Source organism: Eublepharis macularius, chromosome 14 (genome assembly GCF_028583425.1).
Source record: "Eublepharis macularius isolate TG4126 chromosome 14, MPM_Emac_v1.0, whole genome shotgun sequence".
Lineage (NCBI taxonomy): Eukaryota > Metazoa > Chordata > Lepidosauria > Squamata > Eublepharidae > Eublepharis > Eublepharis macularius.
In genome coordinates, this window is record NC_072803.1 from 6,008,009 (window position 1) to 6,020,433 (window position 12,425).

Below are 12,425 nucleotides of genomic sequence, written 5' to 3' on the forward strand. Positions count from 1 at the left end.
ACCAAACCAAACCAAGAAAGGTAGGCTAAGAAGGGCTTTTTAGCCTTTCAGACAGGTTTCCCGGGGAGGAAATTCTGCAAGAATTCCGCCCCCCTCCCCCTTCCAGGTCTTGTTGGATGGAACACACAGGACGTGGGGAGGGATGCAAAGTTCAAAGCGTTCCCGAAGGTTTTTATTAACTCTTTCCCGAGAAAAGAGCTGGCAGGAGGCAAAGTCCTTTTTCCTGTGCATGTGCCGGCCCAAAGCGCAGCCGGTGGAGAACCAACTTCAGCAACTCCTTGGCAGCAGTCACAGCACCTCAGTCATCAGCATGCAAAAGGCACAAACTCTAGCTGCCAGATCTATAAAGAAGCCCAGCTGGCACCTGACAATGGACTGAGGTCACACTGCCTTTGCCCAGTCTGCTGGCCAGGGACCAAGAGGGGAGAGAAGCTACAACCACCGCAGGGAAGAGTCCAGTAGCACCTTTAAGACTAACCAACTTTATTGTAGCATAAGCTTTCGAGAACCATAGCTCTCTTTGTCAGATGCAACTTTACTGTAGCATAAGCTTTCGAGAACCACAGCTCTCTTCGTCAGATGCAACTTTATTGTAGCATAAGCTTTCAAGAACCACAGCTCTCTTCGTCAGATGCACGATGCATCTGATGAAGAGAGCTGTGGTTCTCGAAAGCTTATGCCACAATAAAGTTGGTTAGTCTTAAAGGAGCTACTGGACTCTTTACTATTTTGCTACTACCGACTAACACGGCTAACTACTCTGGATCTATGCCCCTTGACAATGGAAGTCACTCAAAGGCACCCAGCCTTTGATATGTTAGGGCAAATAATTCTTCTTTACCCAGGATTTGGGTTGTTTGATGCATTTCTATCTTTTTTTAAAAAAAATTAGTCCCTCATCCATGCTCTTGAACCTGCTGGGTCTGTACTTACCTACTAGGTTGTAGCAGTGATAGCTGTTCTTTGCTGTTTTATTGATATTCATTTTTTAAAAATGTATATAATTGTTCCTGGTACTTAAGCTACCTTGTAAGCCTTTAGAAAGAAGCCTATAAATCTGATAGCACATAACCTTTTGGTTAGCGAGGCTGGGAAAGAAAGAACATCTGAATCTCTGAAAAGATGCTACCAGTGACAAGAGGCAATAGTGGGCTTGATGGACCAATAATCCAACTTGATATAAAGGATATATTGTCGAAGGCTTTCATGGCTGGAGAATGATGGTTGTTGAGGTTTTTCTGGGCTGTATGGCCGTGGAAGACCATGTCTATACAGCCCGGCAAATCCACAACCACCATTGATATAAAGGAGCTCCGACCCTGTGGCACAAATGAAACTTCAGGGAGCTGCTAACTGAAAGTGCCCCAGGGCATGCAAAAATCAGAGAAGAGGTGGATTTCTCCACAGGGATCCTTCACACAAGGAACCTGCACCCAAAATAGCTTTTGTGACGTTCCCTAGCTTAGGTGACTTCTTAGGAAGAGATCTTCTTAACACTGGACTTCCCTTCTGTTAGTCGTTTGTGGTTTCATCATCTCTCATTGCCTAATTCAAAGCACAGAGTTTGGGACATTGGCCGATTCCAGACGGCCCCCCATCTCGCGAAACGTTGTGCGTCGTCCTGCGTCGTCGCGCAGAAAACGCGAAATATCGCGTTTTCTCGCGCGAGTTCTGTGCGACGTCGCGCAAAACTCGTGCAAGAAAACGCGATATTTCACGTTTTCTGCGCGACGACGCGCGACGTTTCACGAGGCGGGGGGCCATCTGGAATCGGCCATTGTCACACTGGGGCTCCTGTCGCTCAGAAGTTTTTCTTCCAGTGGGATTATACATTCTTTTGATGATTTTTCTCTCTCTGAACTGCGCATTTTTAGCTGTTTTAAATTGTACCACTGCTCTGCAATTTAACTTTTTAAAAGCCTGTACCTGCCAAATTTTTGATTTATATTAAAAATTAAATAATAATAATAATAATAATAATAATAAAATGGAAAAAACAGAAGGGATTAGACAAATTCTTGAATGGTGCATCCGTCAGTCATGATCATGAAATAGAGCCTCTGTAGTCAGCAGCAGTGTATCTCTGATTCTCTGATGACTGGAGTGGCTGTTTCCCTTCATCCCACTCATTAGCTTCCCAGGCTGCACAAGCAGGGAGGAGGGAATCCTGACCTGGGCGGTCTAGTCTTGCAGAGCATAGGTGTAAAGTGCCATCAAGTCACAGCTGACTTATGGGGACCCCCGGTAAAGGGCTTTCAAGGCAAGTGAGAATCAGAGGTGCTTTGCCGTTGCCTTCCTCTGCAGAGTCTTCCTTGGTGGTCTCCCATCCTAGTACCGGCCCTGCTTAGCTTTTGAGTTCTGACAAGGCCAGGCTATACCATGCTGCCTCCCCTCTCCCTAATCTAGCAATGTTCTGGATCAGAACACTGGGCCAGGCTGTGTTCTCACTGCTTGCTGTTGGCTGGTATAGGGGGCTCAATTGGCTGAAGCAGCTTTGTAAGCTCTTTGCATCACTGACACCCCAGAAACTGAGGAGGAGTGTGGGGGGGGGGCTGCTGCGCTATGCTGGCAGCTCCAAAATAGCCGCATTTGGCCTGCCTGTGTAGGAGGAAAGCAGCACTTTCTCCTGTTCCTGACAACAGCTCAAAATAGACCGGCTCCAACTGCACACACTTCACTCTGGCAACGGAGGCTCGCGTCACATGGGAAGGAAGCAAACGGATCCTTGTTCTCAGCCTCTGTGCAAGGGGATGGCAAGGTGAGGTGGGTCCGTAGATGGGCCACAGCCCCTGCTAATAAGAGGAGAGGCAAAGTCTGTGCCCCGAACACCTCTGGAGAACCCCAGAAGCTCTCTGCACAAGGGCCAGTCTTAAGCAGATGAACAGAGCAGTTGGAAGAGCAGGTCTTATCTTTATGCGTGTGTTATGTGCCGTCAAGTCACCTTTGACCTATGGCGACCCCATGAATGAAAGACCTCCAAAATGTCCTATCATTAACAGTCTTGCTCAGATCCTGCAAACTGGAGGACATGGCTTATTTTATTGAGTCAAGCTGTCTCGCTTTCCTCTTTTCCTACTGCCTTCCACTTTTCCTAGCATTATTGACTTTTCCAGAGAATCTCGTCTTCTCATGATGTGACCAAAGTACGATAGCCTCAGTTTTGTCATTTTAGCTTCAAGGGAGAATTCAGGCTTGATTTGATCTAGTGCCCCCTTATTTGTCTTTTTGGCTGTCCATGGTATCTAATACCACATTTCAAATGTAAAATTACACCCCCCCCAAAAAAAATTGTTAACCTGCCTGGGTGTTTGGAGATAAACAGGGTAATGATATAATTATTTAGCATTTCTATAAAGCATTCACTGTTCAAAGCACTTCATGTACATTATTCTCTAAGCTTTACAACATCTCTGTAAAGGGCGATCATCTCCATATTACAGACGGGGGACTGAGGCTTGCCTAAGACCACTGAGTGAGTTTGTGGTGAAGGCGAGATTTGAACTGGAGACCTCTCTGGATCACAGGTCATTCTTCTAACCACTGTGCTAGAATGATTAGAATAAAATGCCCCTGGATTTCCTTGATACTGACAGATCTCAGCTGTTATGATACAGAGGATACTTGCTCTTGTCCACCTATGAGCAGAACCCTTTATCTGCTAGGCAGGTAAACTCAGCCCTTCATGATGTGAAATTTTTGGGGTGCTACTAACAACAGAACACCTGGAATTAATTACTGAATACAGAGGGGAAAGCAACAGGGCAATACGGAAAATGGTAGCTACAGATGGAGAAGAATCACATTTTTCTTGCATCAAACTCTTGCTCTTTGAGTATGAGGAAAGGACATCAAACTGGCAACAGAAACCCAGCCCTATGGAACGATGTCTGGTTCTTGCATAACCACCCAGCAAGTAGCAATTGCACAATTGTTGCATTAAAAAAATCATATAAAGAACCCTGAACTTTAGCTTCAAAAACGGCTCAGAGATGCGATCCTTCAATGCACCTACCAGGAAGCAAGTCCCTTCCACAGCACTGTAAATTTTCTTCGGATTGGACTGTCAATTTGATTGTCAAAATCGTAAAACAAGACCATTTTCACACGCCTGTAACCCTCTGGAAAACACGCAAAACTCACGGCACGACGGCGTCTTCTTAGCGCGATGTCCCATCATGATCCCGTTTAATGGCGCGATTTGTGATGTCATTGTGGCATAAAATGGGATAATGATGGGAAATCACGCTATGAAGACGCCATTGTGCTGTGAGTTTTGCGCGATTTTCTGGAGGGTTAGGCCTGTGAAAATGGCCCTGAGCGGTGAATACGGCGGGACGTGGGCCAAGAATTCTAGAAAGGCAGGAAATGTATGACAAGAGCATGAAGTCTCAAAAGATTGAGGGCAGCGCTGCCTAGTGAGCCTTGCTCTGCTTTCGATGCATCTTTCCCAAGAGATTTTCCAAGAGTTATTTTATGGAAGAGAATCAGGAACACAGAGTGATTTGGGGAACAGCACATCACTGGAGCATGCGGGACGAGACGGCCAGCATTCCTTCCCACTTGGTAGGCTTCAAGTGAACAGCCAATTCATAAGATTCCAGCAAAAGAAGACAAGCACCGGGGAAAGTCCTTTCCTAGAAAAGGCGGAATTTGCCCTGCCCTGAAGCACCTGCATCTCGTGCTAGGAATGAATGACTGGAGAAGTTAAGAAATCCCTCACAGTCAGCACTCTTGCACAGTGCTCGAAAGAAGCTCTTGCACAAAGAGAATGGGCACAGGGAATGCAGTAGATACTCGGCAGTAAACTGGAACGTCATGTTTAAACCCCGCCTATTTAGAGGTCAGGCTCCGTGACCCAGAGGCCCTTGTCAGTTTGATGCAGTGGTTAAGAGTGGCGGGACTCTAATCTGGAGAACTGGGTTTGATTCCCCACTCCTCCACTTGAAGCCAGCTGGGTGACCTTGGGGCAGTCACAGCTCTCTCAGAGGTCTATCAACCCCACCTACCTCACAGGGTGGTTGTTGTGAGGATAATAAACCACTCTGAGTGGGTGTTAAGTTGTCCTGAAGGGCCGTATATAAATTGAATGTTATTGTTATTATATTATTATTGCTTCTCATTCCAGAAATGAAGGATCTGGCGGAGGTCACCCAATGGCGAATAGGAGTTCTGCACATGCTCGGAAGCATGCATTCCAGTGTGCCCTGGGGTCAAAACCAAAATCCTCATACCTATCCCCACTTCTGTGCCAAGGACTGGTGAGGGATTCACAACGACCCTTTGCCAAGCTTCTGCTGGCATGGTGGTGGAGAGTGCCCTCAAGTCATAGCTGACTTATGGCGACCCCTGGTGAGGCTTTCATGACAAGAGACGAACAGAGGTGGTTTGCCATTGTCTGCCTCTGCAACCCTGGTCTTCATTGGAAGTCTCCCATCCAATTACTAACCAAGGCCGACCCTGCTTAGCTTCTGAGATCTGATGAGATCAGGCTCACCTGGGCTATTCAATCATTCTTGAGCGGCATGCTCAATAATTCAATAATGATAGATTCTGGACTGTTTAGTTTTAGGCTCTCTTTTTAGATGGTTAATGCATATTTCAAATGGAAGGCTACAGCCCGCTTTGGGCCCCTCTTGCTGATGTGAAATAGTAAATAGTAGCACCTTTAAGGCTAACCAACTTTATTGTAGCATAAGCTTTCGAGAACCACAGCTCTCTTTGTCAGATGCAACTTTATTGTAGCATAAGCTTTCAAGAACCACAGCTCTCTTCGTCAGATGCAACTTTATTGAGGATGCATCTGATGAAGAGAGCTGTGGTTCTCGAAAGCTTATGCTACAATAAAGTTGGTTAGTCTTAAAGGTGCTACTGGACTCTTTACTATTTTGCTACTACAGACTAACATGGCTAACTCCCCTGGATCTCGCGGATGTGGATGCATTCCTTTAGCAAACCAATGCTTGAGTATGCAAGTGGTTCCTCGTGTCATGAGAAGCTTGGTGCCTATCACCAAGGCATGTGAACCTTCAACAAGATTCATCCATTGACAGGATACAGAAGATAGCTAGAGATATCTAATGCACCAATAAACCCTTTTTGATTTTTATCGAGGTGCCGCTACGAGCCCTTTTGCGCCACCAGCAATCACAGATGGCACTCTTGATTCATCGGTTTTGTTGCTGCCATTTCAACACAAAGTTTAAACATTCATTTTAACGTTAGGGCGCTCATATTGAGCAAATGCAAAAACGATGTCCAAAGTGAGCTATTTTTCAAGAGGGAAAGGAAATGAAAGTAACAACTCATGCGTTCGATTCGTGCCAAGGAGCAGTGAAATTGAAAGAAGAAATGGCAAGGGTGGTAAAATTCAGTCGCATCCCTAGGGAAGTTCAGCACAAACTGAACGAAGGCGAGCACTTGTCACTGTACAAGCCCGGCACTGTTTTTTACATTCTCTGTCTTACCTTGATCCCTCCCCACCTTATTCCAGGATAGCAGAAACACATCCTTTGTGGCAATACAAGGAAAACAAAGACCCCCCCCATCCCATTTCCTGCCCCCTGCAACTTGCCACCCAGCTTCTTTGCCCCCTGGCGATGCCACCCTCCATTCCTGATGGGCATTTCTTCTCCTCTCCTTCTCTGGCCAGCTCTGATTGGAACGCTTGAGTTCCAATTGCTTGTGGCACAGCAGGATGGAGCCAAAGAAACCCCGGCCTGTGCACAAAGTGGGTGAGAGGCAACGACAGCTCTTACATAACTGCCCTGGCTTCTTGGTTCATTCATCCGCTGACAAAGGAGCTGACCTGCCCTGAGCCACAGGTGCTGCCTCTGCTGCCACCGCTCCAGGGAGCTTGTTACGTAAGGGAACAAAGGCACTCCTGAAGGGCAGTGACCCAGCGAGGTCAGGAAGATTCTCGCTGCTGCGTGGAGGAGGGGCGGAGAGATGAGACAGAAGAGCAGCAAGAGGACCCAGGAGTCCTGGTGCACAGCCTCCGTCCCTGTCCCACAAAACCCCAGCCTTATGATCCCCTTCAACTAATCCAGATTATCTACCACCCCAGATACACCCTAAGACTTAATGCTCCCCTCCGGTTAAACTGCCCCTTACACTAACTCCACCCTACTCTGGTCACCTGTAGGAATGCATCTAAAGGTGACCTTCCCTCCTTGGAGAACGGCCGCCGAAGGAGTTAAAAGGGTAACCTGCCTGGGGGAGCTGATCACTCGGTACACCTCTTCCCTTTCCAAAGCTGCAGGATCAGAACTCGGGATTCCTGATGCCAAGGCACCCTGCCCTCAATGCAACTGTTCTTAATCGGTGCCCTTGTGTGGGATGTCCGAAACTGAGGTCAGTCACGGGAGGTGGCTGGCTGCTTAGTGATTATTTCCACAAGCACACGCTATTCTTGCAGACTCTGTTCCCCACCCCCAAAGAAGGGAAGGGAGGGAGGGGGGGGGCTCCCTGCACTTTCAGGTACCTGCCCACCTCCTCCTTACATGTGCCCACACGGATAATCAGGACTGTGCGGCTTGTGGGTTGCAAGCTGTCCTCCTCCGAAAGACTTTCTTATGGCATTTACCTCCCACAGCCCCCTGCTGTATCTGCACAGTCCTTTCAGAATAGTGAAAGGACAGACATAAGGACCGCTTGTGGTTCTTGCTGTGTAAAGCCGGGCTCAGAAACTCTCCCAGGTCCACGCAGCAGAATCAGTGGCAGAGAGCAGAGCACAGCCCAGACACTGAACAGAGTGGACTGCCTTGCCAAGGAATGCCCACATACTGCCCATTAGGCATCCCCCACCGCCTGACCCAATGACCCTCCCCTCCCACCCTGATTTCCGACCGTTCCGTTCTGCCAGCCAGGAACTACCGCGCAGAGCTTGCCAACTTCCCAAGCCTTCCCAGCCAAAAATGTCACGAGGAAAGCAAGGCGGGGGTGGGGGGAGCAGGGGCAGCCGCGGGGTACCTTGGTTTTGTTCAGCACCAGGCCCACGAAGGTGGAGACCAGCAGGGATCCTGGCATGGACGTCTTGGTCCGCAAGTCCTTGGGCATGCCGTGGAAGGGCGACACGGGCGGCTCTTCGGGGAGGGTGACGGTGTAGGAATTCCTCATGCTGCAGGGCGACACCCCCCCTCTCTTCCGCGTGCTTTCTAAGGGGGGAGTTGGCACCAAAGGGGGAAGGGCTCGCCCAAGAGACCCCTGGCTCTGCCCGCTTGGGTGGCAAGACGAGGTCGCTTCTGGAGGCAGCCCAAGGCAGGGGGGAGTTGCTGAAGCAGCAGCGCGCAGCTACCGGAGCGCCTTGTCCACCTGCCCAAAGTTTACCCGCTCCTCCTGGCTGCGCATGGAGGGCTGGGAGCGCAGAAGGGGCGATCCTCCGGCGCTGCTGTGCCGGGTAAGCACAGAAGGAGCGATTCTCCAGTGCTGCTGTGCCGGCTAAGCGCAGAAGTGGCGATCCTCCGGCGCTGCTGTGCCGGGTCGATCCTCCGGCGCTGCTGTGCCGGGTAAGCGCAGAAGGGGCGATCCTCCGGCGCTGCTGCGCTGCTGCGCTGGGTGCGATTCTCGACTGCTGCTGTGCCGGGTTTCTCGGCTGCGCGGCGGGGGCGCTTCTCCGGTGCCGCTTTGCTGGGCTGCGCTCCGGGGCTCTGGCTTGGCTCTCGGAGGAAAGGGGGAGGGCCCGCCTTGAGCGCCGGGGCTGCTGCTGAGCTGTCACCGGCACCGCTGCGCACTTGCCTCCTTCGAGCGGAGCGCCAGCCGAGCCACCTGCATCACTCTGACATCAAGGCGGGGAGGCGGGCCCGCGGGCAGGGCTCCGCCGAGGGCGGGCCCGCAGCCGAGAGAGCCGGCGCCTTCTGCCAAGGGGGGCGGCCAGGGGGGAGCGCGAGGGGCAGCCCGGGCCAGCGAGCAGCAACCGCGGCTGCTATAGCGACTGGGGCCCAACAGGCCCCGGCAGCAGCTGCCCTCTGGGTGGAAGTTCAACTCGTCAATGAACGCGAAACCAAGGCGCAGGGCGGTCTTCCTTGGGCAGGGAGGACGACCCGCAGATCTCAGTCTTTCTTTCTCTTTTCACCAGCCAAGCGGTAGGAAGCAGTGACTTGCCCGAGTCCACGCAGTGAGTCAGTGCCAGCGCTTGGCACAGAAACTTGGGTGCCGCGGTGCACAACAAATGAAGTCAGCCCCAAATCGACACAGTCAGCAGATGCTACGCACTGCCTGTTCCCCAACAGAGTGCCAGCTTGTGGGGGCTGCCGAATCCTGTGGCTGCCGCCCCCCCCCATGAACCCCACCCCCCATGTCCAGTTGGGAAGAGGGGGGAGCCCAAGGACACAAGGCAAAGATGAAGAGTGTCCGATGGCAGGGGTCTTCGGTCGCCATACCCAGGACTGGCCTTTCAGTTCCCAGGTGGCAACAGGGAACCCACAGAATCATCATCATCATCATCATCATCATCATCATCATCATCATCATCATCATCATCATCATCATCTATAGTCCGCCTTTCTTACTGAGGCTCAAAGTGGATTACATAGTATGAGATTGGTTCAGTCAATATCAAGGACATTTCAATAATCAATGCATAAATGCAAGTTTACAAATTTATTTATTTATTTATTTGATTTGATTTATACCCCACCCTCCCCACAGATGGGCTCAGGGCAGCTAACAACATTCAAAAAATACATTAAAAGTCACAGAAATGTAAAATCAATAATAATTTTTTTAAAAGTCATTAAAATAGTCCAGGAGCAGGCTATTTAAACAAATATTGGGAGTCCAAATGCGGGCATAGCTGATGGCCGAGGGCAGCCCCAGAAGAAGTGGTGGTCTTAGATGGAAGAAGGAGGACACCCGCTGGCACTCAGCCAAAGGGCCGGCGGAACATCTCCATTTTACAGGCCCTGCGAAACTGTAACAGGTCCTGCAGGGCCTGGATCTCCAGCGGGAGAGCGTTCCACCAGGCCGGGGCCAGGGCAGGAAACCCCCCGGCCCTGGTTGAGGCCAGACAGATGTCCTTCGGGCCGGGGACCACCAGGAGTTGCTTGTCTGCAGAGCGCAACACCCTGCAGGGGACGTAATGGAAGACAGAACAAAGAGAGAACAGTAGCAAAAGATCCAACACAGAGTTGAAGAAATGCTGAAACGGAGCATAAGCAATTCTAGGACTGACACCGGACAACATAGAACTACCCAGTAGGGTCCTATTTAAAGCAACAGGCAGTACATAGGAGCATGTACTTAAAGCAACGGGCAAGACATAGGAACGCAAACTTAAAGCAACAGGTAGGACGTAAGGCAACACAGCGGTGAAGTCTGTGGTCCCTAACTTGTTAGTGAAGCATCTCTTGGAGAGGTAGTAACATGACAGTGACTTGCCATTCTGCCGCTCCTTTCAGGGTGTGTGCCAAGCGAGGCAGCAGACGTGGTGCTTTTACTCTTACAGATCTGTATGGAGAGCAAATCCTTCCCCAAAGCAATAAAAAATAGTTGTTCTGCAAGGGCTCAGGTCCCAGCAGGTGGTGATCCGTGACTCATCTGAGAGCCAAGCTACAAGTGACGCCTGACACAGGTTGGACACTTGTCAGCTTCCCTCAAGTTTTGATGGGAAATGTAGGCATCCTGGTCTTGCAGCTGTAATGGAGAGCCAAGTTGTAAAACCAGTACACCTACATTTCCCATCAAAACTTGAGGGAAGCTGACAAGTGTCCAACCTGTGTCAGGCGTCACTTGTAGTTTGGCTCTGAGGGAGACCATCTCCTCTGGGGTTGCATATGCCAGTGCTTAGCCCCATAGAGAGGAGAGGGTGTGCAAACTGAGCTTTCAGGCTCCACAGCCTTTGTCCAGCAGAGATGTGACGTTCTAACATGAGAGCGCAGCAAAGGAGTCCATCTAGTTCACATTTATTCCACCACAAACCAGAGCACAGTGCGCAAGGTGGAAGCAGGCTGCTGGGAAAGGCCATTTGGAGTGCCTTCCCCCACTACTCTGCTGAACCTTCTACATTTACGTGCCTCCCCTCTGCAAAGCTGTGAGCCTGTTTGGCCACGTTCTTCTCTTGCCAGCGTGGGTGGGAGAAATACCTAGAGATGTGAAGGCCTGGGGGGAACCAATTGAGAGCATTTGGAACAAAACCAGTTTTTTTCTCCTGAGGCTTTAAAACTTTTTCTTATGGAAACAAATTCGAAATTTGTGGAGTACTGAACTCCCCCCTGCCCACCCACTTATGCAGTATTTTCTCTTAGAATGAGTGAAAAGTTTTAAAGACAAAGTGGGCATGCTGTAGACCCATATCACTCTTAAATCCAAGATGCATTTCTGCACCTAGAGAAGCACCGCTATACAGGAAAGAGATTCACTTGAGACAAGATGTCCTTCCCCCCATGCTTTAAGGGAAGCAGGGCTTTTTTTCAGCTGGAACGCGGTGGAACGGAGTTCCGGAACCTCTTGAAAATGGTCACGTGGCTGGTGGTCCCGCCCCCTGATCTCAAGACAGAGAGGAGTTTAGATTGCCTTCCGCGCCGAGTGGTGCGGAGGGCAATCTAAACTCCCCTCTGTCTGGAGATCAGGGGGTGGGGCCACCGGCCATGTGACCATTTTCGCAGAGGGTGATTTAAACTTTTAAAAACTCCCCCCTTGTTCCAGCTGACCCAAAGTGACATCATTGGCCCTGGGAGCATGTATGCACTTTGCACGCGCACATGTGGTACCAGGGGCACCACCTCCCGCCAAGAGTTGCCCCCTGTGCTGGCAACCCACTGAGTTCCACCACCTCCTTTCCCAGAAAAAAAGCCCTGAAGGGAAGCATTGGTATCTTTGCAAGAGCAGCTGCCATCTCACCTATAAGAACTCTCACCTCATACCTGTTTGCAAAGGATGTTGCTCTTTAACAAGCCTGGAAGCAGAGGCTCAAAGAAGAGCGTGGGCATGCACTGGAAAGCAATACTTGACACAACAGCTGCTCCATGCAACTTCCCACCATTTTGTGAGCATTTCGTTACTAGCGCAGAATGCTGGTCTGTCACCACGCATTATACTGAGGTCAGCATTCTGCATGAGGGTGAAAGCATGATGCCAAATTCAGCACCAGCTTGAATTTCAATGACAAGGATCTCCCCTGCAACGAGGCAAGTTGTCAGATAGAACACCCTCTGTTCAGTAGGACAGCGACCCTGTTTGTGCCAAGAGAAGAACTGAGGCACAGAAACGGGGCATGCTACTTCCAAGATCAGTGGCAGAATAGAAGCTCTGCAGCTGCAATACTTGGGCTGCTGGACTTCTCTGCAAAGCCTGCCATTTATTTCTACCAGGACTTTCTTCCATTATGCAATCCCAGGCGGTGGGCTTTGGGTTTCCCATCCAGGCACTGACCAACACAACACTGTCTTGGCTTCAGCAGGGGGACCATGTGCCTAGAGACTGCGGGGCCC

At 50.3% G+C, this 12,425-nt stretch overlaps 1 protein-coding gene across 2 annotated transcripts in view; it reads right to left on the reverse strand.

The window, feature by feature from the left end:
- Positions 1 to 12,425, reverse strand: part of USP2 (ubiquitin specific peptidase 2) — a 76,190-nt gene that overhangs the window by 28,097 nt on the left and 35,668 nt on the right. Inside the window, exon 1 of one of the 2 annotated variants that reach the window (XM_054998196.1) lies at positions 7,969 to 8,716. The exons of the other annotated variant lie outside the window; for it this stretch is intronic. Within the exon in view, the coding sequence (XP_054854171.1) occupies positions 7,969 to 8,115 (147 nt within the window). The 5' untranslated portion in view covers positions 8,116 to 8,716. Of the gene's footprint in view, positions 1 to 7,968; positions 8,717 to 12,425 lie in introns of those variants that run through there. 2 annotated transcript variants of the gene reach the window in all.